Source organism: Gorilla gorilla, chromosome 3 (genome assembly GCF_029281585.2).
Source record: "Gorilla gorilla gorilla isolate KB3781 chromosome 3, NHGRI_mGorGor1-v2.1_pri, whole genome shotgun sequence".
In the NCBI taxonomy this organism is placed as follows: domain Eukaryota; kingdom Metazoa; phylum Chordata; class Mammalia; order Primates; family Hominidae; genus Gorilla; species Gorilla gorilla.
Window position 1 is genome coordinate 101,123,100 of NC_073227.2, and position 25,597 is coordinate 101,148,696.

The 25,597-nt window shown below is 36.4% G+C and overlaps 1 protein-coding gene across 1 annotated transcript in view; it reads left to right on the forward strand.

Annotated features, from left to right (window-relative positions):
• CFAP299 (cilia and flagella associated protein 299) overlaps positions 1 to 25,597 on the forward strand; it is a 649,304-nt gene that overhangs the window by 533,680 nt on the left and 90,027 nt on the right. The window contains exon 5 of the mRNA XM_019024959.3: positions 17,687 to 17,829. Coding sequence (XP_018880504.3) covers positions 17,687 to 17,829 — 143 coding nt within the window. The remainder of the gene's footprint in view (positions 1 to 17,686; positions 17,830 to 25,597) is intronic.

The following is a 25,597-nucleotide window of genomic DNA, read 5'->3' on the forward strand; positions in this document are numbered from 1 at the left end:
AACTCTGGGGATGGGACTCAGCAATCTGTGCTTTGCAAGCCTTTCAGGTGATTCTTATGTGTGATAAACTTAGAGAAACACCCAATAAAATGAAGAAATTGGAGACACACACACACACAGAAAGAGACAGACAGAGGGAGAGAATAATAAAATAATAAGATAATAAGATAAATCAAAAAGAGAAGTTTGAACATAGAATTGTTTTTATGGCAAACAAAAAGTTTGATTCTATGCTTTCCAAACAGATAAAGCAAAGAAGGAAGCATTATTAATTTACGTGATTCCTTTGACACTGCATTCTATTCAAGAAAGAACCAACTTCCTTTCTCTGTTGCTCTTAGCAAAAAGATTTCTGAAGGGTTATCTAAGTAAGATATGTTTATTTCTTATTTCTCTATTCACTCTTTAATTCATCATAGTTGGCCTCATCATCTATTGAAAATGCTCTTGATGACATCACCAGTGTAAAGTTCTCTTTCTAATATTCAGCAACAAGAAACCCAACTAGTTATTCTATTCTATTCCTTTTGATAGATGAATATTAGGAATATCATCAATTCATTCACTCAGCAAATAGTTGTTGAGCGGCCAGTATGTACCAGGCACTGTGCAGGACATTGTTGATAGCATGTAGAACAAAATGAAGTCTCTACCTTTATGGCCCCTGCAAACTAAGGAGAAAGAAAGGCAATTTATTTTCTTTTTATTTATTTATTTATTTTTGAGACGGAGTCTCATTCTGTTGCACAGGCTGGAGTGCAGTGGCATGATCTTGGCTCACTGCAACCTCCGCCTCCAGGATTCAATTAATTCTCCTGTCTCAGCCTCCCAAGTAACTGGGATTACAGGTACCTGCCACCACACCCAGCTAATTTTTGTATTTTTAGTAGAGACGGGGTTTTCCCATATTGATCAGGCTGGTCTCGAACTCCTGACCTCAGGTGATTCACCCGCCTCGACCTCCCAAAGTGCTGGGATTACAGGCATGAGCCACCATGCCCAGCCAAAAGGCAATTTTAAAATGAAGTAAAGCACAAAGAAATAAGTACCAAGATAGATATAGCTGCTGTGAACAAAAATAAAACAAGGCAAAGCCATAGCACCTGGAATGTATATGCTACTTTTGTTAGAGAGACCAAGGAAGATTTCTAGAGGAGTGACATTTTAGCAGAAATCTATATGAAGTGAGAGACCAAGATTTTTAGATAGCTGAGGAAAGGCCATTTTTGGCAGAAAACATTCATACAAAAGGGCCCTAGGCAGAAATATTTTTATCAGAAGACCCACATGGCTGGAGTAGAATAAGTTATAGGGAAAATAGTGGGAATCAGGTTGGAAAAATATGCAAGAAACAGACTATATATGTTGAAGGTAGAGGCAACAAGACTTGTGAATGGATTGAAATGAATGTGAAGTGTCATGAAAAGTAGGCATGAAGAAGAACCCCGAGGTTTTTGGCCTGAGCAATTAGGTAAATAATGTTGCATATTACATGGAAAGAAGATTTGGTTGAGGTGGTGAGACAGGATATTAAAAGAAGTTGTGTGATGGACAGGTTCAGTTTCAGTTGTCTATGAGACCTTAGAGAAGAGAGAAAAGAATATATACACTAGTCTGAAATTCATGAAAGAGTAAAACGTGATAATTAAATTCATGGAACTGGATAAGATCAACTAACTGGTGTGTGAATGCAGACAGAGAAAAGATGAGGACTAAGCCTGGGAGAACTCCAAAATTTAGAGGTCAGGAAGAAGAGAAGGAGCCAATTAAGAAGAGATTGATGAAGCAGAATAAAACCTTGAGAATACACAGTGTCAGTGATGCAGATGAAGAAGACATTTCACAAGAAAAGGTGGTGAACAATTATGTCAAATGCCACTTGGAGTTCAAGTAAAATTTTTTAAAAATCAAAATTGACCTTTGGATTTGGAAAGATAAAATAGTTGTGTGAGAAACAAAGCTATTTCAGCAGAGTGCTGCAGGAAAATGACTGTAAAGCTAAAGAAATATTGAGGATTCTGCTATAAGGAGAAGCAGACATGCGGGACTGTAATTAGTCTCTTTATCAAATACTAGATAGTACAGAATGTTTAAATGTTAATAGTAATGAACTTACACAAAGTAAATAAATCAATTATTTGAAAGTAACATGAGATGAAATGAGGTCAAATGCACAAAAAGAGAGACTGGCCTCGGACAGAAGCATGGATATCCCAGCCCTTATAACAGGATGAAAGGAAGAACACAGATCTAGGTGTAGATGGATCAGCACATCTGATGGGTGGAAGACACAGTGGCTCTGTTCTGATTGTTTGTATTTCCAGAGAGAAAATAATTGAATGTGAGAAAGGGTGTTCGTGAAAGTTTGATGAGAGAGAACATATGTAAAAAAATTGGGAGCGTGGGAGTTTATGGTCATTAATTTTTACTGAGACCAGTCATCATAGTTTCCTTTTCTAGCCAAACTCAGCTGTTGCTATGAAAAAAAAAAAAAAAAAACAGAAAAGGAAAATTGGGTTGAAACGGTATCAGAATTTTCTAAACTAGATAGAAGGATGTGTGCAAGAAATCTGAAGTGCTAAACAACTGAACAATTCTGATGCTGCACTGTGGAATCTAAATTTAATAAAGAGAAAAAATGAGCAAATAAAGAAGACAAGCGTACTAAAATATGACGGTTTAATGGATTGGTGGCTCCAAAGAGCCGAAAGGATTATTGGATTGAATATGTTAGCTAGAAAGACAAGTGATGGAGGTCAGAAAACAGTGGATAAAGACAAGATTTTGGAATTCTGCAGTCAAAGAAAGAATAGATATTTGTTTTAGAAATTTAGAAAACATAAACAAAATCAACTTATGGAAAGCATATATATTATATGCATACACATTTGTGTACATGGGTGTGTTTCTGAAGTTAGTATTTTTAATTGATCTATATTCATCACTGTACCAGTGATATATGATGTAATTATTGTAGCTATTTTGTCTAATAGTGCAAGTTCTACTGTTTATTTCTCCTTTATAAATCATCTTATTCTTTTTTTATCTTATTTTCTTTTTATTTATTTATTTATTTTTATTATTATAGTTTAAGTTTTAGGGTACATGTGCACAATGTGCAGGTTAGTTACATATGTATACATGTGCCATGCTGGTGCGCTGCACCGACTAACTCATCATCTAGCATTAGGTATATCTCCCAATGCTATCCCTCCCCCCTCCCCCCACCCCACAACAGTCCCCAGAGTGTGATGTTCCCCTTCCTGTGTCCATGTGTTCTCATTGTTCAATTCTCACCTATAAGTGAGAATATGCGGTGTTTAGTTTTTTGTTCTTGCGATAGTTTACTGAGAATGATGATTTCCGATTTCATCCATGTCCCTACAAAGACATGAACTCATCATTTTTTATGGCTGCATAGTATTCCATGGTGTATATGTGCCACATTTTCTTAATCCAGTCTATCATTGTTGGACATTTGGGTTGGTTCCAAGTCTTTGCTATTGTGAATAGTGCCGCAATAAACATACGTGTGCATGTGTCTTTATAGCAGCATGATTTATAGTCCTTTGGGTATATACCCAGTAATGGGATGGCTGGGTCAAATGGTATTTCTAGTTCTAGATCCCTGAGGAATCGCCACACTGACTTCCACAATGGTTGAACTAGTTTACAGTCCCACCAACAGTGTAAAAGTGTTCCTATTTCTCCACCTCCTCTCCAGCACCTGTTGTTTCCTGACTTTTTAATGATTCCCATTCTAACTGGTGTGAGATGATATCTCATAGTGGTTTTGATTTGCATTTCTCTGATGGCCAGTGATGGTGAGCATTTTTTCATGTATTTTTTGGCTGCATAAATGTCTTCTTTTGAGAAGTGTCTGTTCATGTCCTTTGCCCACTTTTTGATGGGGTTGTTTTTTTTTTCTTGTAAATTTGTTTGAGTTCATTGTAGATTCTGGATATTAGCCCTTTGTCAGATGAGTAGGTTGCGAAAATTTTATCCCATTTTGTGGGTTGCCTGTTCACTCTGATGGTAGTTTCTTTTGCTGTGCAGAAGCTCTTTAGTTGAATTAGATCCCATTTGTCAATTTTGGCTTTTGTTGCCATTGCTTTTGGTGTTTTAGACATGAAGTCCTTGCCCGTGCCTATGTCCTGAATGGTAATGCCTAGGTTTTCTTCTAGGGTTTTTATGGTTTTAGGTCTAACGTTTAAGTCTTTAATCCATCTTGAATTGATTTTTGTATAAGGTGTAAGGAAGGGATCCAGTTTCAGCTTTCTACATATGGCTAGCCAGTTTTCCCAGCATCATTTACTAAATAGGGAATCCTTTCCCTATTGCTTGTTTTTCTCAGGTTTCTCAAGGATCAGATAGTTGTAGATATGCAGCATTGTTTCTGAGGGCTCTGTTCTGTTCCATTGATCTATATCTCTGTTTTGGTACCAGTACCATGCTGTTTTGGTTACTGTAGCCTTGTAGTATAGTTTGAAGTCAGGTAGTGTGATGCCTCCAGCTTTGTTCTTTTGGCTTAGGATTGACTTGGTGATGCAGGCTCTTTTTTGGTTCCATATGAAGTTTAAAGTAGTTTTTCCCAATTCTGTGAAGAAAGTCATTGGTAGCTTGATGGGGATGGCATTGAATCTGTAAATTACCTTGGGCAGTATGGCCACTTTCACGATATTGATTCTTCCTACCCTTGAGCATGGAATGTTCTTCCATTTGTTTGTATCCTCTTTAATTTCACTGAACAGTGGTTTGTAGTTCTCCTTGAAGAGGTCCTTCACATCCCTTGTAAGGTGGATTCCTAGGTATTTTATTCTCTTTGAAGCAATTGTGAATGGGAGTTCACTCATGATTTGGCTCTCTGTTTCTCTGTTATTGGTATATAAGAATGCTTGTGATTTTTGTACATTGATTTTGTATCCTGAGACTTTGCTGAAGTTGCTTATCCACTTAAGGAGATTTTGGGCTGAGACAATGGGGTTTTGTAGATATACAGTCATGTAATCTGCAAACAGGGACAATTTGACTTCCTCTTTTCCTAACTGAATACCCTTTATTTCCTTCTCCTGCCTAATTGCCCTGGCCAGAACTTCCAACACTATGTTGAATAGGAGCGGTGAGAGAGGGCATCCCTGTCTTGTGCCAGTTTTCAAAGGGAATGCTTCCAGTTTTTGCCCATTCAGTATGATATTGGCTGTGGGTTTGTCATAGATAGCTGTTATTATTTTGAGATACATCCCATCAATACCTAATTTATTGAGAGTTTTTAGCATGAAGCGTTGTTGAATTTTGTCAAAGGCCTTTTCTGCATCTATTGAGATAATCATGTGGTTTTTGTCTTTGGTTCTGTTTATATGCTGGATTACATTTATTGATTTGCATATATTGAATCAGCCTTGCATCCCAGGGATGAAGCCCACTTGATCATGGTGGATAAGCTTTTTGATGTGCTGCTGGATTTGGTTTGGCAATATTTCATTGAGGATTTTTGCATCAATGTTCATCAAGGATATTGGTCTAAAATTCTCTTTTTTTGTTGCGTCTCTGCCCGGCTTTGGTATCAGGATGATGCTGGCCTCATAAAATGAGTTAGGGAGGATTCCCTCTTTTTCTATTGATTGGAATAGTTTCAGAAGGAAAGGTACCAGTTCCTCCTTGTACCTCTGGTAGAATTCGGCTGTGAATCCATCTGGTCCTGGACTCTTTTTGGTTGGTAAGCTATTGATTATTGCCACAATTTCAGCTCCTATTATTGGTCTATTCAGAGATTCAACTTCTTCCTGGTTTAGTCTTGGGATAGTGTATGTGTCGAGGAATTTATCCATTTCTTCTAGATTTTCTAGTTTATTTGCGTAGAGGTGTTTGTAGTATTCTCTGATGGTAGTTTGTATTTCTGTGGGATCGGTGGTGATATCCCCTTTATCATTTTTTATTGCGTCTATTTGATTCTTCTCTCTTTTTTTCTTTATTAATCTTGCTAGTGGTCTATCAATTTTGTTGATCCTTTCAAAAAACCAGCTCCTGGATTCATTAATTTTTGGAAGGGTTTTTTGTATCTCTATTTCCTTCAGTTCTGCTCTGATTTTAGTTATTTCTTGCCTTCTGCTAGCTTTTAGAATATGTTTGCTGTTGCTTTTCTAGTTCTTTTAATTGTAATGTTGGGGTGTCAGTTTTCGATCTTTCCTGCTTTCTCTTGTGGGCATTTAGTGCTATAAATTTCCCTCTACACACTGCTTTGAATGCGTCCCAGAGATTCTGGTATGTTGTGTCTTTGTTCTCGTTGGTTTCAAAGAACATCTTTATTTCTGCCTTCATTTCGTTATGTACCCAGTAGTCATTCAGGAGCAGGTTGTTCAGTTTCCATGTAGTTGAGCGGCTTTGAGTGAGATTCTTAATCCTGAGTTCTAGTTTGATTGCACTGTGGTCTGAGAGATAGTTTGTTATAATTTCTGTTCTTTTACATTTGCTGAGGAGAGCTTTACTTCCAACTATGTGGTCAATTTTGGAATAGGTGTGGTGTGGTGCTGAAAAAAATGTATGTTCTGTTGATTTCGGGTGGAGAGTTCTGTAGATGTCTATTAGGTCCGCTTGGTGCAGAGCTGAGTTCAATTCCTGGGTATCCTTGTTGACTTTCTGTCTTGTTGATCTGTCTAATGTTGACAGTGGGGTGTCAAAGTCTCCCATTATTAATGTGTGGGAGTCTAAGTCTCTTTGTAGGTCACTCAGGACTTGCTTTATGAATCTTGGTGCTCATGTATTGGGTGCATATATATTTAGGATAGTTAGCTCTTCTTGTTGAATTGATCCCTTTCCCATTATGTAATGGCCTTCTTTGTCTCTTTTGATCTTTGTTGGTTTAAAGTCTGTTTTATCAGAGACTAGGATTGCAACCCCTGCCTTTTTTTGTTTTCCATTTGCTTGGTAGATCTTCCTCCATCCTTTTATTTTGAGCCTATGTGTGTCTCTGCATGTGAGATGGGTTTCCTGAATACAACACACTGATGGGTCTTGACTCTTTATCCAATTTGCCAGTCTGTGTCTTTTAATTGGAGAATTTAGTCCATTTACATTTAAAGTTAATATTGTTATGTGTGAATTTGATCCTGTCATTATGATGTTAGCTGGTTATTTTGCTCATTAGTTGATGCAGTTTCTTCCTAGTCTCGATGGTCTTTACATTTTGGCATGATTTTGCAGTGGCTGGTACTGGTTGTTCCTTTCCATGTTTAGTGCTTCGTTCAGGAACTCTTTCAGGGCAGGCCTGGTGGTGACAAATCTCTCAGCATTTGCTTGTCTATAAAATGTTTTATTTCTCCTTCACTTATGAAGCTTAGTTTGGCTGGACATGAAATTCTGGGTTGAAAATTCTTTTCTTTAAGAATGTTGAATATTGGCCCCGACTCTCTTCTGGCTTGTAGAGTTTCTGCTGAGAAATCCGCTTGTTAGTCTGATCCGCTTCCCTTTGTGGGTAACCCAACCTTTCTCTCTGGCTGCCCTTAACATTTTTTCCTTCATTTCAACGTTGGTGAATCTGACAATTATGTGTCTTGGAGTTGCTCTTCTCGAGGAGTATCTTTGTGGCATTCTCTGTATTTCCTGAATCTGAATGTTGGCCTGCCTTGCTAGATTGGGGAAGTTCTCCTGGATAATATCCTGCAGAGTGTTTTCCAACTTGGTTCCATTCTCCCCATCACTTTCAGGTACACCAATCAAACGTAGATTTGGTCTTTTCACATAGTCCCATATTTCTTGGAGGCTTTGTTCGTTTCTTTTTATTCTTTTTTCTCTAAACTTCCCTTCTTGCTTCATTTCATTCATTTCATCTTCCATCACTGATACCCTTTCTTCCAGTTGATCACATCGGCTCCTGAGGCTTCTGCATTCTTCCCGTAGTTCTCGAGCCTTGGCTTTCAGCTCCATCCACTCCTTTAAGCACTTCTCTGTATTGGTTATTCTAGTTATACATTCGTCTAAATTTTTTTCAAAGTTTTTAACTTCTTTGCCTTTGGTTTGAATTTCCTCCTGTAGCTCGTAGTTTGATCGTCTGAGGCCTTCTTCTCTCAACTCATCAAAGTCATTCTCCATCCAGCTTTGTTCCATTGCTGGTGAGGAATTGTGATCCTTTGGAGGAGGAGAAGTGCTCTGCTTTTTAGAGTTGCCAGTTTTTCTGCTCTGTTTTTTCCCCATCTTTGTGGTTTTATCTACTTTTGGTCTTTGATGATGGTGATGTACAGATGGGTTTTTGGTGTGGATGTGCTTTCTGTTTGTTAGTTTTCCTTCTAACAGACAGGACCTTCAGCAGCAGGTCTGTTGGAGTTTGCTAGAGGTCCACTCCAGACACTGTTTGCCTGGGTATCAGCAGCGGTGTCTGCAGAACAGTGGTTTTTCGTGAACCACGAATGCTGCTCTCTGATCGTTCCTCTGGAAGTTTTGTCTCAGAGGACTACCTGGCCATGTGAGGTGTCAGTCTCCCCCTACTGGGGGGTGCCTCCCGGTTAGGCTGCTCAGGGGTCAGGGGTCAGGGACCCACTTGAGGAGGCAGTCTGCCCGTTCTCAGATCTCCAGCTGCATGCTGGGAGAACCACTGCTCTCTTCAAAGCTGTCAGACAGGGATATTTAAGTCTGCAGAGGTTACTGCTGTCTTTTTGTTTGTCTCTGCCCTGCCCCCAGAGGTGGAGCCTACAGAGGCAGGCAGACCTCCTTGAGCTGTGGTGGGCTGCACCCAGTTGGAGCTTTCCGGCTGCTTTGTTTACCTAAGCAAGCCTGGGCAATGGCGGGCACCCCTCCCCCAGCCTGGCTGCCACCTTGCAGTTTGATCTCAGACTGCTATGCTAGCAATCAGCGAGACTCCGTGGGTGTAGGACCCTCTGAGCCAGGTGCAGGATATAATCTCCTGGTGCGCCGTTATTTAAGCCCGTCGGAAAAGCGCAGTATTTGGGTGGGAGTGATCCGATTTTCCAGGTGCCGTCTGTCACCCCTTTCTTTGACTAGGAAAGGGAACTCCCTGACCCCTTGCGCTTCCCGAGTGAGGCAATGCCTCACCCTGCTTTGGCTCGTGCACGATGCACTGCACCCACTGACCTGCGCCCACTGTCTGGCACTCGCTAGTGAGATGAACCCAGTACCTCAGATGGAAATGCAGAAATCACCTGTCTTCTGTGTCACTCATGCTGGGAGCTGTAGACTGGAGCTGATCCTATTCAGACATCTTGGCTGCTCCCCAATCATCTTATTCTTAACCACTTGCTCTTCAAGCTAAAATTTTAAGTAATGAAAGATACCGACTTGTGTTTTGCTTAGAATTTCAGCACAGTTATTTCATAACTTTTGTTCAACGATGTAGTCTTTTCATTTCATTTTTATGTTATTCTAGAAATTTATTTTACAAAAAATATTTTGCAAAATGTTATTATTCTAATAAAAAATAATGCAAGTAAAGATTGCCTGCACAATAGCTAATGGGTTATTACTAGCATAAAACCCATCTTTTCTGTATAAATATTTTGTATTGGATCAACTTATTGAACTGTCTTAGAAGTTTTTTAATTCACTCTTTTGGATTTTCTAAGTAAATTACCAGTTCATATATAAGTATAATAATTTTATTTTCTTCTTCCAAGTACTTAAAGCTCAATTTTTAAAAATTTTCAATCCCTGGACATTCTAGAACATTTTGGATACTAATGTTGAGACAAGATATTCTTCAATTATTCTTAATTTCACTGGTAATTCAAAATAAAGCCATTTAGTCAGGTGCAGTGGTTCATGCCTGTAATCCCAGCACTTTGGAAGGCCACGGTGAGTGGATCATTTGAGATCAGGAGTTTGAGACCAGCCTAGTCAACATGGTGAAACCCCATCTCTACTAAAAATACAAAAATTAGCTTGGAGCAGTGGCGTGTGCTTGTGGTCCCAGCTACTCGGTAGGCTGAGGCAGGAGAATCACTTGAAACTGGGAAGCAGAGGTTGCAGTAAGCCGAAATCGTGCCACTGCACTCCAGTCTGGGCAGCAGAGCCAGACTCCATCTCGAAAAATATAGTAAATAAATAAATAAATAAATAAAGCCATTTAAAATATAGATATGTCTTATAAACTGGGAGAGAAAAAAACAATGATTCCCCCTGAGAAATCAATCCCCAACCATTGCAAAATGAACAAGCCAGCTATATGCAAAATTCTTAGTTTCTTATGGTAAATAAGTACAGATTGCAAAGTGGCTGCAATTATCCACTTTGTCCTTTGTCCATGACCTTTTGCAGTGACACTTGGTAGCTCCTCCCATCAAGAGAAGAAGTCACTCTGCCCTGCCTCTTGAGTCTGGACTGGCCTGCAACCTGCTTTGGCCAACAGGATGCGGAAAATAAAAGTGTGCTTGTTCTGAGCCCAAGCCTCCAACAGGAAAGACAAAGAACTGTGCTAAACATAACCCTGTGAATTGTATGAATAGTGAAAATTATATATTTTATATATATATGTAAAACTGCGATTGACTGAGATAATATAGAATTTAAAAATAGTTATCAGCACAAAACATTCAGAAAATAACCTGTTGCAGAGAGATTTATAATGATGGGCATTTCTAAATGTTAGAAAACAATAGTTGATTGGCAGAGAACTTAGGCTACATTTGCAAAATCACTTATGTTCTGAAACAAAAAGAAGGGTCCCTAAAATTAATGATTCATTAGCACATTCCAGAGATTTAAAATTCTAGCACATAACGATTCCTTCATTTGTCTCTATCAGAGAGCACACTGACAGTCTGCTCTCTGGGTAACACAAGAACTTAGCTTTGTTTGACAGCTCTCATTCCCTGGAAAAGGATGTTTCAGTTTCAGTACAGCAACGTACTGCTTAGCATGCTTTTTTTTTTTTTTTAAGTGACTTTGGCTTCACTGTCAATAAAGTCCCATTTCGATGTATCAGGTTTATGTCCCCTCATTAGTATTTGGCAAGAAAAATCAGGCAACACATGTAGTCAGCTTATAACAAGTTTATGAATTTGTATTTTAATCCACTTCTGGGAAAAGACAAGCAGCCAAAGATCCAAATGATATATTAATGGTCTAAATTTTACTCTGATTCATCTTTTTCCAATATATGAGAGGTAATGAGGACATAACTAAGTATTGCATAAGTCTTTTCAACTAACAGTGGTTCACTTTTGAGGTCACAGGCTCCCTCAGTAAAATCTCAGATTCTACATGCCCCTTGGTGTCTTATTCCCCACTTCAATATCAGAAACAATGTGTCTTGATATTTCTTCATTGCTTGTTCTTATGGGGATTTTTTACATGGTTAACCAAAAACTAGTATTTTCTGCTTAGGTTGCCAATAAATAGACCAGTATTCATGGCTTCAAATGAATAGCATGTGATTTTTTTAATGCTTTTGTTGGTTGTATCTTGACTTGTTCTAGATAGGATTAAAGGGTTTTATCTAAGGAAAATATGAATTTTGGAAGTTTTTCCTTTATAAACATAGCATCATCATTTTTAAAAGCCTTTTAATATATAAAGTATCATTTTCATGTGTCTTTTGGGAAATTAACTGTGATTAAAAATGTTATTAGAATGAAAAAGATCATATATTGTATGATTCCACTTTTATGAAAAATCCAGAAAAGAGACTCTATAGAGATAGAAAGTAGATTAGTGATTGCCTGGGGCTGGGGGTGGAGATAGGGATTGCTACAAATGTCATAAGGGATCTCTTGGGAGTGATGAGAATACTCTAAATTTGAGTTGTGTTGTGCAACTCCATAAATTTACCAAAAATCATTGAAATCACTTAAACTTCAATGTGAATTTTTATGTTAAGTAATCTATACTTAAATAAAGCTTTTATTTAAAAATGTTTTTAGTTAAACCTAAGCAATTATTTATAACATTTTAAAATTATTCTTAAGTCTATAGGGCTCTCAATAACAAAGCTTTCAGTTACTGAAATACATCACACTCAGGCTGAAATAAACCTAATTCTTCAAGGGGCTCTTTTGACTTATTTGCCCCATTCTGGATGCCAGAATAGTGGTTTTATTGTCAATTGGGTGTGTCTTGTATATATGTGTGTGTATGTGTGTGTATATATATGTGTATATATATAGCTATATATATACACATATATACATATATGTAAACATATATACACATATATACCTATATATACGTATATGTATATACGTATATATACGTATATATGTGTATATACGTATATATACGTATGTATACATATATATATAGGTATATATATAAAATAACTAAAACGTTTGTTTCAGTTTTAGCTTCAAATTATATAAAAAGTTTTAACTGTGAACAACTAAACTTAAGAAAGAAAGTGAACCATGTATGGCAACCCTAACGTAACTATATACACCAGGCAATGGAATTCTGATATGATTATTCCATTTCCATATCCCCTAAGGAATTTATAAAACTCTTAACATGCTACAAATACAATAGCAACATTAATGACAAAGGTTTTCAAAAGCAATAGATATTATTTATTGAGTGCTTACCATGTATCAGGCATTACCAAGGGCTTAGCAAAATAGTGTTATTTAATTCACACACCAATTTAGGTATTATTATGCCCATTTTATTATAGAGGAAACTAAATCTTAAAATGTATTACTAACTTACCAGTGTCACACAGTAAGTAGGTGACAGAGCCAGCATTTGAATCCAAGTCTATCCATCATGCAGTAGATAAGAACCTGAATATCATGGGAAGCCAAGCTGGGTGTGAGTTTGGATGCTCCCCTCTCTAGCTACATATCCTTTGGAGTTACCAAAACTCTCAATGCTTTCATCTCCCACATTTATAAAATGAGGGTAATAATGCTATCTAGCCGTTATAAAATATTTGAAACAATTAAATGAGATAATGAATGTGAAGCTTTTAAAACTTCATTCGGAATATAGTGGCTTCTTAATCAACGATAACAAGTATTCATAGAAGAAATAATTACTATTAACTCTGGAGAAAAATATGCATTTTGAAATGAATACACAATTAACTGAGACTGTTAGTTTAACTTCATTCAAATTCTTAGGCAATCCACAAAATATAAATAAGGCAGTGAAATTTCAACCAACCCTCAAGTTCTTGACAACTATTAATATCTGCCACCACATCTGTCTAATTATCAGTGTTATCACTTCTTCTGCCTCTATAACCCTCAACTGTGCCATTTAAAAGATGTATTTCTAAAATTAAATGTTTAGTTGTAATTTCCTGACAATTTGTCAGCAATTACTACATACTAATAGTTCCAATCAGATTTTAAAAATAATTTAATAAAGCGTTGTGTTCATTAGAAAAATATTTTATTTTAGCAAACTTTTTAAAAATTTCACTAAAAAGACTTCTTAAAAATCTTCCCAAGTCTTTGTAGATTCTGTGGCACATATACACCATGGAATACTATGCAGCCATAAAAAATGATGACTTAATGTCCTTTGTAGGCCATGGATGAAGTTGGAAACCATCATTCTCAGCAAACTATGGCAAGGACAAAAAACCAAACACCACATGTTCTCACTCACAGGTGGGAATTGAACAATGAGAACACTTGGACACAGGGTGGGGAACATCACACACCAGGGCCTGTTGTGGGGTGGGGGGAGGGGGGAGGGATAGCATTAGGAGATATACCTAAGGTAAATGACGAGTTAATGGGTGCAGCACACCAACATGGTACATGTATACATATGTAACTAACCTGCACGTTCTGCACCGTAGAACTTAAAGTTATATATATATATATATATATATATATATATCTTCCCAAGTCTTCTTATACTTTTACACATATGTAACCATATTTGGAAAGACATAATGAGGGAATTTACATTTGTTCTATGCAGGTTTGTGTGAGAACAGCCACAGGTGATTATCGTTTTTGCGTTTAGAAGTTTAGGTTTAAAAAATTTAATTGGGCATTTTCTGGTTGAAAATTTAAAAAAATCATAGATACAATGATTAATAACCAGAATTCTAATTGAGAAAATAAACAACAGTATTTGCATGATGTTTACGAATTGGGTGCTCAGGGCAGATGACCCTGACAGCACATGAATGTAAGCTGAGCAGTTCCAGGCAGGCAGGAAGTCTCTGTTTGCTCTACATACTTAAAGGAGAATCATGAAGAAAGAGGCTACTCAATGGCCAAACTAGCTAAATGCTCAGGTCTAAGCAGGATTCTGTTGTTTTGTTTGTTTTTGTTTTGCTTTGTTTTTGGTAGAAACTTGCTGGATTTTTCAGGAAGGTGCTTAAGAGCACAGAACTAATGAATCTAAGTGAGACATTGAGAGTAGTTTGAGTGACTTGCCCAGGGCTATATATGATGATTCTAGAGGGACCTGCACTTATACTCCGCTTGACCTCACTTAAAGTCCTCCATCATCAGAAAACCAAGAATTCACAAAAATCACAGAGCAGACATTTAACTCTCACAGAGCTGGAGAAGTGATATTTGAAATAAATTTAATCAGGTTTCAGGGAAAAGGGGATTTAACTGACCCAAGAAGGCTATATATAGTAACATAAAATAGTGAAATTATGGCCAAATGTATATAATTTTAGATTATCAGTCATTTTACTTACAAGAACAATGAAGCGTAAAGAAATTTTGGTATTAGCTTATGATAAACACCAAGACTTCACGTTTGTTTTCAAGTTCTTTAAATCGACATCAATTTTATAATTTTTATGTATTCATTTTCTGCTTAATCTAGAAATAATGGCAGTGAATTCATCAAAGTGATCATGAATTGTCTATATGTTCTTCTAGTTCTATCAATTTGTGCTTTAAATATCTTGAAACTTTGTTTTTAAAGGTTCACTCAAGTTTTGAATTGTATGTTTTTCTATGACATTAACCTTGTATCATTATGTAGTGAAGCTCCATCCCTAGTAATGGTTTTTATGTGAAAATCCATTTTGTCTAATATTAGTATACTGATAACTGCTCTTTTTGGATAAAAACTCTCCTGTATGTATGTTTTTTGATCACTTAACTTTCAACCTTTAAGTGTTATTGTGTTTCATGATATATGATACATATATGTATATTCTAATAAGCTTGTTTTTAACTTAAACATTTAGTCATTTATACTTATTACAAATACTTAATTATTTTAACTTATTATAATCTGTGTGAGTTTGCTAAGGCTGACATTACAAAATACCCCAGACAATGCCTTAAGCAACACAATTTTACTTTCTCACAATTCTGGAAGTTGGAAGTCCAAGATAATTGAAGGGGTTGGCAGATTTGGTTTCTTAGGAGGGCTCTTTTCCCTTTCCTTGCAGATGGCCATCTTCTTGCCGTGTCCTCACATAGTCTTGACTCTGTGCACGTGCACCCTGGCATCTCTCTGTGTGTCCACATTTACACAATCAGCTTGGATTAGAGCCTACCCTAAAAAGCTCATTGTAATGTATTCACATTTCAAAAGGCTCTGTCTTCAAATACAGTCACCTCTGTGGTACTGGAGTTGAAGGTGTCAACATATGAATTTGGGGAGGACACAACTGAACCCATGGCACTATCTTTACATTTTGTGCATTTTATTTTTCCTAACTCTTCTATAATTTTCCTTTTCATTATTGCCTTCTATTTAATTGGTTGATTAACTTTATATATCCCACTATAATTTAAAGGTCATATATACTATTTCTTATTTCTTAATAATCATCCTAGATTTATACACACATATGTATCAAATTCTAAAATTGATCACTACATCTGCCCTCATTCTGGAAAATTCCAGAACATCACAACACTTTAATCACTCCCTCCAAACATACAAGTTTATTTCAAACACTTTAAACATATTATTCTTTTTATTTAAGAAGCCATTATTGTTGTTTTATACAGTCAATATTTGTTTCTATGTACCTCTATTTTTGCAACTTTCTTTGATTATTATTTTTTCTTTATCTTTGACTTGACAGCTAGAATCACTTCCTTTTGCCTGAAATATATCCTGCAGAATTTCTTTGAGCAATGATCTGATGTTAGTCAAATCCCTCATTATTGTTTTGGTCTGAAGATGTTTTTATTTTGCTCACTGGAAAGAATTTTCCCTGGCACACTGTTCTTGGATAATTCTTATATTTTCTGGATTCACTGAAGATAGTACTTCATGCATTTTTGATTTCTCAGCTTTCTGTTGAGGCAATAAGTTCTATGCGCCTCTGTCTCTGAAAGGGTAGAATTTGTTTCCTGCATCCTCACCCCACAAGGTCATGGAAACCTTGCTCAAATTCCCTGAGGTTGGGCAAATGCTTTCAGAACAAAGATTATTTTAAGGCCCTGCTCTCCTCTCTGGGTTCCTGCTTTCACTTAGTTTTTGGACTCTGAATATTTCTTTTCCTTGCCAGGGCATCAATGCATTTTACAAGTTATTGTTTTAGATTTTATTCAGAATTTTTATTTGTTTTTAGTAGGAAGGTCAGTCACAATATCTAGTCTGCCATTCTGCTGGAGAAATAAGTTTGGTTCATCTCTCATTTAAAGACAGTGGGGAGGATATTTGGGATATTTTTCTTTTTCTGTGATATAATTCCATGGGTGGGGGCTTCTCTGTGTGTGTGTGTGTGTGTGTGTGTGTGTGTGTGTGTGTGTGTGTCCCAATATGACATAACTGACATTGGGAGCAAGCTTGATGGTGAAAAGATGTCCAGCACCTTTAGGAATGAATATGAGATTATGAAATATTGAGAATTATAGCTCATGTCCTTGTTTAAGGAGGTGCAGCCTTGCTAGACATTGGTCTGTAGTGTGAGTCGCAAGAAGTCTCTGAGTTACCATTTGTTTATAATTTGTGCTGCATAAATTAAGAAATAAGTGGCTTAAAAGCATGGAGAAATTGATACTAATTTACATGGAGTTATGTGGGCAAAATGAAAAGGGCTGAGGATTGAAGTCTGTATAAGAATGCACCCAGGAATAACAAAGAATGCTAGTTTCTCTTGCCATGTCTGTAGGATATATAACTAATCCATCACAACACTTTCTCCCCTTAACCAAGAACTTGCTTGAGAATCCTTTTCAGCACAGTATTCTCAGCATTCAATGTTAAACAATCAGAGAAGGCAATCAAGATAAAGCTATCAGCATAATAACAACTAATTGTTAATTGTATCTCTGTTGTTCTTTTCATTTTTCAACTGGAATATTGCAATATTATTAGTACTTTTTTTTTTTTCTTTGGAGACGGAGTCTTGGTCTGTCACCCAGGCTGGAGTGCAGTGGCGCGTTCTTGGCTCACTGCAACCTCCGCCTCCTGGGTTCGAGCGATTCCCCTGCCTCAGCCTCCCAAGTAGCTGAGATTATAGGCGCCCTCCACCACGCCCGGCTAATTTTTTGTATTTTAGTAGAGATGGGGTTTCACCATGTTGGCCAGGATGGTCTCGATCTCCTCACCTCATGATCTGCCTGCTTCGGCCTCCCAAAGTGCTGGGATTGCAGGCGTGAGCCACGTGCTGGGCGAGTAACGTGTGTTTTTAGGTGCAGTGGGGAAAAAGAATCTGTTCCATGTTATGACCACTCTTTCAGAAGCCCTGCTTCCTATGGTCACTCGTATTAGTGTTTTACATCATTCTATCCTATGGCATTCCATAATAAATCAGCTCTTTTATATTTTTGTCTTATTCTCTATTCTGTGCTACCAGTCCGTGATCTTTATTCGTGACAGAAATTCTCATGGGCAAGAGATATCAGGATACATCGACTATGCCCACAGGCTAAAGACGGAAGATTTTGAAGTCTACTTTACTGGAAAAAAAAGACTTCTTCCAAGGCCTACAGATATAAGGTAAATTACATACAATTCTTGCACCCTTAGAGGCAGAGACAAAGACTTTTTATTTTATGGTCTACATTGTGCCTAAAATGCTAATGTATATATAACAGGAATGTGATATAACTGATTATTAATATGAAAATAACTAAATCTTAAAATAAGGAATAAGCATAGATGCATTGTTTTTCCTTTAACAGCCTGAGAAAAAGGATTCTTCAGAGACAAGATAAGTAAATTCCCAGTGACATTCCTTTTCAATGATAACTAGTGCCTAAATTTTGTTAACCTCATGAGGCTTTTGCAGCACTTGGGACTTGGTCTGTCCAGAAGCCTCAAGAGCTGCTCATCCAACATGTTTTCCTCCACTTTTCTTTGGTCACCAGCCAAAGTGCTGGCCCCTGATCAGCTCACCCTCATTTCTCTCATCTCTGTCCTATTCTGGGACACCCATTCCTTAACACCCATCATTCTTTTTACTACTGATGCTTGCCTTTTATTCTAGAACCCTTATCTATCACCTAGCATCTACTCTACACTGCCAATCTATTCACAGATGGGTTCTTCTACTCCCTTCTAAATAGCATGCAAGCTAAAACTTTTTATTCCCTCTTACTTAACTATAGAACCCCAAAATTAAGTAGCAGCATTAAGCTTTAACTCTCCACTACTGTATTCAGATCATTATTTGATGATTATAACAATACCTACCTCCTCTGAGATGCCTGTTATCCTCTATCCACCCTTACTGATATTATCTGAAGACTTCCTTATCCATCAACTTTTTTTGATTTGTTTGTTTTTGAGATGGAGTCTCGCTCTGTTGCCCAGGCTGGAGTGCAGTGGTGCAATCTTGGATCACTGCTACTTCCACCTCCCGGGTTCAAGCAATTCTCTTGTCTCAGCCTCCCATGTAGCTGGGACTACAGGCACACACCACCACGTCTGGATACTTTTTGTATTTTTAGTAGAGACAGGGTTCCACCATATTGGTCAAGCTGGTCTCAAACTCCTGACCTCAGGTGATCCACCGGCCTCAGCCTCCCAAAGTGCTGGGATTACAGGCGTCAGCCACCAAGCCTGACTCCCATCTCCACTGTAATGGACTTATCTCTTTCCTATCCTACCTAGGATAACATTTCATTTAACTTCTCTCTTGCAGTAATGCCCATTGCCCATGTCTTTTTGATTTTTGGTTGTATCTGACCTACTAACATTCCAAAGTCGATCGATCCAGACATTTTTTTCACTGCACTTGTAGCTACCCCGCTAGGTACTGCTGAAGGAAATTTTAGGAAATTTCACAAAACTGTGGATTGCTGTGCTGATAACTTATGGTTTCCAAACTCAATTGAGTCCTTTGTGATTCTTAAAACTTATGTTCAAAATTAAAGTCATTTTAATTCCTGAAGCCTGCTATTGCTTCTGTGTCACCTGTCTTGGCAAATGGCACCACCCTTGAAACCAAAGGCAAAATCCAGATGTTATCCTAGACTCTTGTTTTTCATCACCACCTTTATAACTAATAATTTATTAAAAACACTGAATTCTATTATCTTAGCAGCTTTGTTTTGTTAAAGCAAATTTTAGATATCTCATTTCACCTGCAAACACTTCAGCATGGATCTTTATCTGATAACATTTTTAAAGAAAACATCTTGGCATTATCATACCTAACAAAATACTTTCCTTAATGTCATCTAATACCTAGTTCACATTTCATTTTCACCCTTAATAACATTTAATTGACTGTCTAATTTATTTTTTATAGTTTGTTTGACCAGTCAAAATTCAAGTGATTTCGTGTTTTGTCTTACTATATCTTGACCTCTTGCATCCTTTTTTTTTTTTTTACAACAGTCCCCCTCATTCTTTTTATTTCTACGCTATTGATTTGTTGGAGAAACCAGGTCCTGAAAAACATTGTCCTCAAATGTCTCACATTCTGGATTTTACTGATCCAGTAAAATCGTGCTGTTTATTCTACTATCTATGTTCCTCTATTCCCTGTAAACTGATTTGATTAAATGTAGTATAATTTTTTTCTAAGTAAGAAATTTTAATATGTGATGCTCTATACTGCCTACTGCCCCAATTTTAGATCTCCTGAGCTCGATCAGTAGGTTCAGGTGGTGTCAGTCTAATTACTTCATTACAAGATTTCCCATAAAATTTCACCCAATGGTGTTAGCATCTATTATTAAAAGCTACCTAAATGTTTTTGCTAAGGGTTGAATAATGGTGAATCTATAATTATATTATTTATCCTGAATTTTTTAACTTGAATTCTTCTATAGAGAAAAACTTTTCCTTATCACTTATTTGGTTACCTTGAAAGAAATTTATGCAGAAATACAAAATAAATATTTTTTTCATTTATAGAAAATTTGAAGCCAGAAACACAAAAGAGTGTAGAGATTATACCAAATTATTTTTCAGAGTAGTTGTATCATTTTGTATCCATGAGAAATACTGTATAAGTGATCTGGTTATCCCTCATCCTCACCAACACAAGATATTAACAAACTGTTCTTTCCCACTGTAGTGAGTTATAAATGATCTCTCAATGTGGTTTTAATTTTTATTTACTTGATTATTTATTAGATTGGGTATCTTTTATTGGCTGTTCAGATTTTCTTTCTGTGAAGTACCTATTAAGATTTTTCCCTGTTATTTCAAGTGAGCTATTCTTTTTCTTGCAAATTATAAGATTCGTTTTATTTATTTTTGGATATTGATTAATCCTTTGCCTCTTATGTCTATTTCAAAATATCATCTCTCTGTGTGTAGTTCTTCTTCTTTTCTTTTCATTGATTTTGATGGTCAGAAATCAGAAGTTCTGATAGTCATCTTAATCCATTTTAAACTTTACCTCTGCAGTTTGTGCTTTTGTATTTTGTTTAATAAACCCCATCCTTTTTGGAAGTCATAAATATACTGTCTTATAGGATATTATAGTTTTGCTTTTGATTTTATATCTTTAACTGCCCAGTATTAATATAGAATATGGGAGTTAGGCAGTTGTTATTAGGGGAAAAAGTCCCTTAGGTATATGAAGTTCCATACTTAGTTTGATTCAGAACTAAAGCCAAAATTTAAAATTAAATATTTCATAAAGTCTCTATATCCTTACCTTTTAGCATGGTCTTTTATTCTATGCAGAGACAAACATTTTGTGGCTATGATTAGAATCTGGTCTTGCATTTTTACTGTGGAAAATATAAATGTCAATAGACAGCTGCTACTATTATGAAATGTAGCAGTAGAAAGGGCCCTGACCAAACTGGCAATCTTTTCAATTCAGCTTCCACCTTAACTATGTCTTTAAGATTCAGTACTTTCTTTTTGACACACTTGTGAGTAATTATAAGTGGATAACAGGTTACAGTTTCAAGTTCCTTCACACTTCCCTGTTGATATGGGCATGACAAGCATTATTCTTACCATCAGAGAGAGGATAAGATAAAGAGTAAACCACTTACTAAAGTTCATAAGTGAAACACTGATGAGAGAGGACAAGTTCTTCAGCCTTCTAATTCACTGTTCACCTCTAGAACACTATTCCTGGTTTAAGCTTTTATATCCCAAGGACAACTGTACCATGTAGAATCACTTATAAGCTCCACATATATTTGCATACATTTCCATGTTTATGCATGTGTTGAACAAAGATCTAAGGCTTGCCTATAGAGCTCTACCCATCCCTCAGATAGGATAATCAAGAGGAAATGAAAAACTTTTCTTTGTGTTTCTTTTTAGAGCTTCCATGAAATATTCATACCCTTGACAAGAAAATGACCTTAAATACTAAAGCTTTGAAAGGTATTATTGTCAAATTTCCCTTGAAGTCCCATTGTCTGTTTTATTAAAATGTTTAACGTTCCAAGCCCCTGAAGTTAGAATTATACGCACTTATCCTGTGCTTAAGTGCATTCTTATGAAAGCATTCTGGTAACATACTGGCTGATTCTCAAGTTTAAAAAGGAAAAAATAAAGCAGTAAATGAACCCAGGGTTTCTACAAATAGTATTAAAATATTGCCTATTTTTAAAGTTATTAATGCTTTTCCAAATTCAAATATGGTGATTGTTCATTAGAATATTAGTTTAGTCTTTTCAGCAGATATTCACTGAATTTGAAAGAGGGGGAGATACTTGGAGCGAAAACCTACTAACTAAAGGAGACTTGCCGCAACTACCTAGCTCCTTGATATGCAAAGTATAGTCCATGAACCCACAGTGAAGCATCTCAGGCTCTCTTCCAACCACTGAGTTAGAATCAGTATATTAACATGATCCTCAATATTTCCATATGCTTATTTGTCTTAGTTTGTGCTGCTATAACAAAATACCACAGACTGTGTAATTTATAAACAATAGAAATTTATTTATCATGGTTTTGGAGGCTGGAAAGTCCAAGACCAAAGTGCTGGCAGAATTGCCATTTGGTGAGGCCTCCTTTCTGCTTCCAAGATGGTGCCAGAAAAGGGCTTAAACTAGTTCCCTCCAGTTTCTTTATAAGGCACTAATCCATTTCTGAGGCAGAAGTATCATGACTTAATCACTTTCCAAAAGCCCTACCACTTAATATACCAGTTTTAACATAAATTTTGGAGGGGACACATTCAAACCATAGCAATATTAAATTTTGAGAAGCATGCCCTAGACTGGTGCTCTCTACTAGGGTAGCTACTACCCGCATATGGCCACCGAGTACTTGATGTATGGTTAACCTTGAATTAAGATGTACTGTGAGTGTAAAATGCACACTTGATTCTGAAAACTTCTCATAAAAATACAAAATGTCTTATTAGTAATTATTATTTCATGTTAAAATAATAATGTGATAGATATTTTGAGTTAAATAAAATACATTATTAAAATAATTTTACCTATTTCTTTTTATTTGTTTCTAATGTGGCTACTAGAAAATTCAAAAATACATCTGTGGTTCACATTGCTGGCTCATATCGTATTATATCTCCATTAAGCAACACTCTTCTGGTCTACTTGTCCTCAACCCAGAAGCTCAATCTCACCCCAGTCTTTAGAACCAGTACTAATCTTAGATAGGTATGATGTAAAAAGCCAGAAACCAGAGATCACCAATTAGTCATTGGACCAGATCTGCCTGCAGAATTTTTTATTTGGCCTGCACAATTGTATGTAAAATTGTGTCAATGTTTCAGAAACAAAAAATTTCCCACAAAGTATCTTGGACTTGAAATTTTCTTTAAACTATAAGATCTCTCATCTCAACCATCATCTAGAATTAAACTGCAGCTGCTTCCTCAGATGGGTCATATTTTTACTAGATTAACACAGACTTCACTAACCACATATATTGATACCACCATCACCCTTGAGTTACTCATGCATAGTACTTGCTAGCTTCTTTTAGGCATTTGAGTTTGTGACTTCTGGTTTAAACTGCTATCTTAGATTCTAGAGGTCATATTTTCTGTTAGCCTAGTCATGATATTCTTTGCTCACCCACTATGAGTGAGTTAATTTCAGCCCTTGGTCTCCCTCAGGTTGTTCCATACCGTGGTTACAAGGTTGAACTGCGTCAGAGTCTGAGATGATTATGATGATGATTTAAAAATAATGATGATGTTAACTGAGCATTTACTGTGCATAGTACTAATTAATAACTAAAGCACTGTACTAAATAATTTATATATTATATATTATATATAAATATTATATATTACCTTTACAAATATTATATATAATATTTCATTTTCTCTTTACAACAACCTTATAGGTTAGGGACCTGATATGGTTTGCCTGTGTCACCACCCAAATCTCATCTTGAATTGTAATCCATATAATCCCCACATGTCACGGGAGGGACCTGATGGAAGGTAATTGAATCATGGGGGCAGTTTTCTCCATACTGTTCTCAGGATAGTGAGTGAGTTCTCACAAGATCTGATGGTTTTATAAGCAACTGGCATTTCCCCTGCTGGCACTCATTCTCTCTCCTGCTTTACTGGGAAGAGGTGCCTTTTGCCATGATTTTAAGTTTCCTGAGGCCTCCCCAGCCATGTGGAACTGTAAGTCAATTAAACCTCTTTTCTTTATAAACTTCCCAGTCTTGGGTGTTTCCTTATAGCAATATAATAATGGACTAATACAAGACCTTTTTCACATTTTAACACTTAAAAAACCTGTATCATTAAAGTGTTAGCTGGCTTAACCAAAGTTATATACAGACACATACATATGTACAACCAGAAATCCAGGACCAAACAGAGATCACTGCCATTATTTTTTTTATTCAGTACATTATTCCATTTAAGACTTTGACATTTAAAGATGTCACTTTTGACCTCAAATCCATATCCCAATCCTTCCCAGGTCATATTTTTTTTGTCAGAAGTGTGTCTCATGTGACAAGACCTAATTTAGGAATATTTTTCAGAACTTTAAGCAATCCTGCTGTCCACAGTTAAGACTAGGAAATTTTGGCCATCCTGTACCCACCCTTGCCACTTCCTTCTTTCATTGAGCTTGGCAGAAAACACCCCTTTGTACTTAACCAGGCTTTAATTTTCAGTCACTGTGAGTAAGAATTATAGTGTCCCCACAGCTTTGTGTGTGGAAGAGCTCTGAACAGAATTAAAAGTGACCTGTAATTGTGGTTTCAGCCTAAAAGTCTTTAGGGAAACATTGGACCTGACTTGTTGAACCTCAGTTATGTCCCAGGATACTTTTAGAATCTACTCATATCCTCTGAACTGTGGTTCAAAAAAATTTTGTAATATCTACTTGGAATTCTTTTACAGATAAATTTAATTTTCCAATACTTAACTCATTTTAGCTTCTCTTTACTCCAAGCTAAATATTAAGTACTGTCTCTCATGGAAAATTCAGAAATGGAGCAGAGATCCCAAAAGCCATATACTGTGCATATAACCCATAAACTAGGACTAACAGTTCCTACTGAATCCTTACTAGAGTATCTGTCTGTGTCATCTAATGATAGAAATTATTCATGCACAGTTTGGTCCATTGCTTTAAAAGAAAAAGTCAGAATCCCAGAGCAATCATTTGGTAGTTTCTTTAGTTGTCTAGAATGTGCTTCCTTGAATATTGTGTCTCTGGATAAACCTTAAGTGAATAATTAGAGATCTCACAAAACCCCTAGTTTATTGATACTGACTGTGGTTAAAACAGGATTACTCTTTACATAAGATTTTTTCCAACTTTTTAAAATTTTTGGTCAAAAATACACAACATAAAATTTCAGTTTAACTATTTAAAGTGTACAGTTGAGTGACATTAAATACATTCAAATTTTTGTGCAAGTTTTCCAACTTTTTATTATTAATTTTTTTTAAGTTTTGGAAAAGTTCAAAGAATAGTACTATGAAGGCTAATATACTCACAACCTAGACAAAACAATTGTTAACATTTTTCCAAACTTGCTTCAATTCTCTTTTGGTATTTTGGTGTGTGTTTATTTGTGTCTATGTTTGTACTATTTGAAAGTAGCTTACAGATTTCACCTTAAAATATTTCATCTTGCGTCTCGTGAGTATAAGGACATCCTCCTACATAACATCACCATTATTCTAGATAAAAAAATTCATAATTATTTTCTACTGTCATCTAATGTTTAGCTCATATTTAAATTTTCTTAAGTATGTCCAAAATGTATTACAGCTACTTGTGTGAATCATGATTCAGTGTATAAAAATCACATTGCTTGTGTCTCTTTACTGTCCTTTTCTTTAAAAGAGCACCTCTCTCCATACTTCCCAGCCAAATGTTCTTTT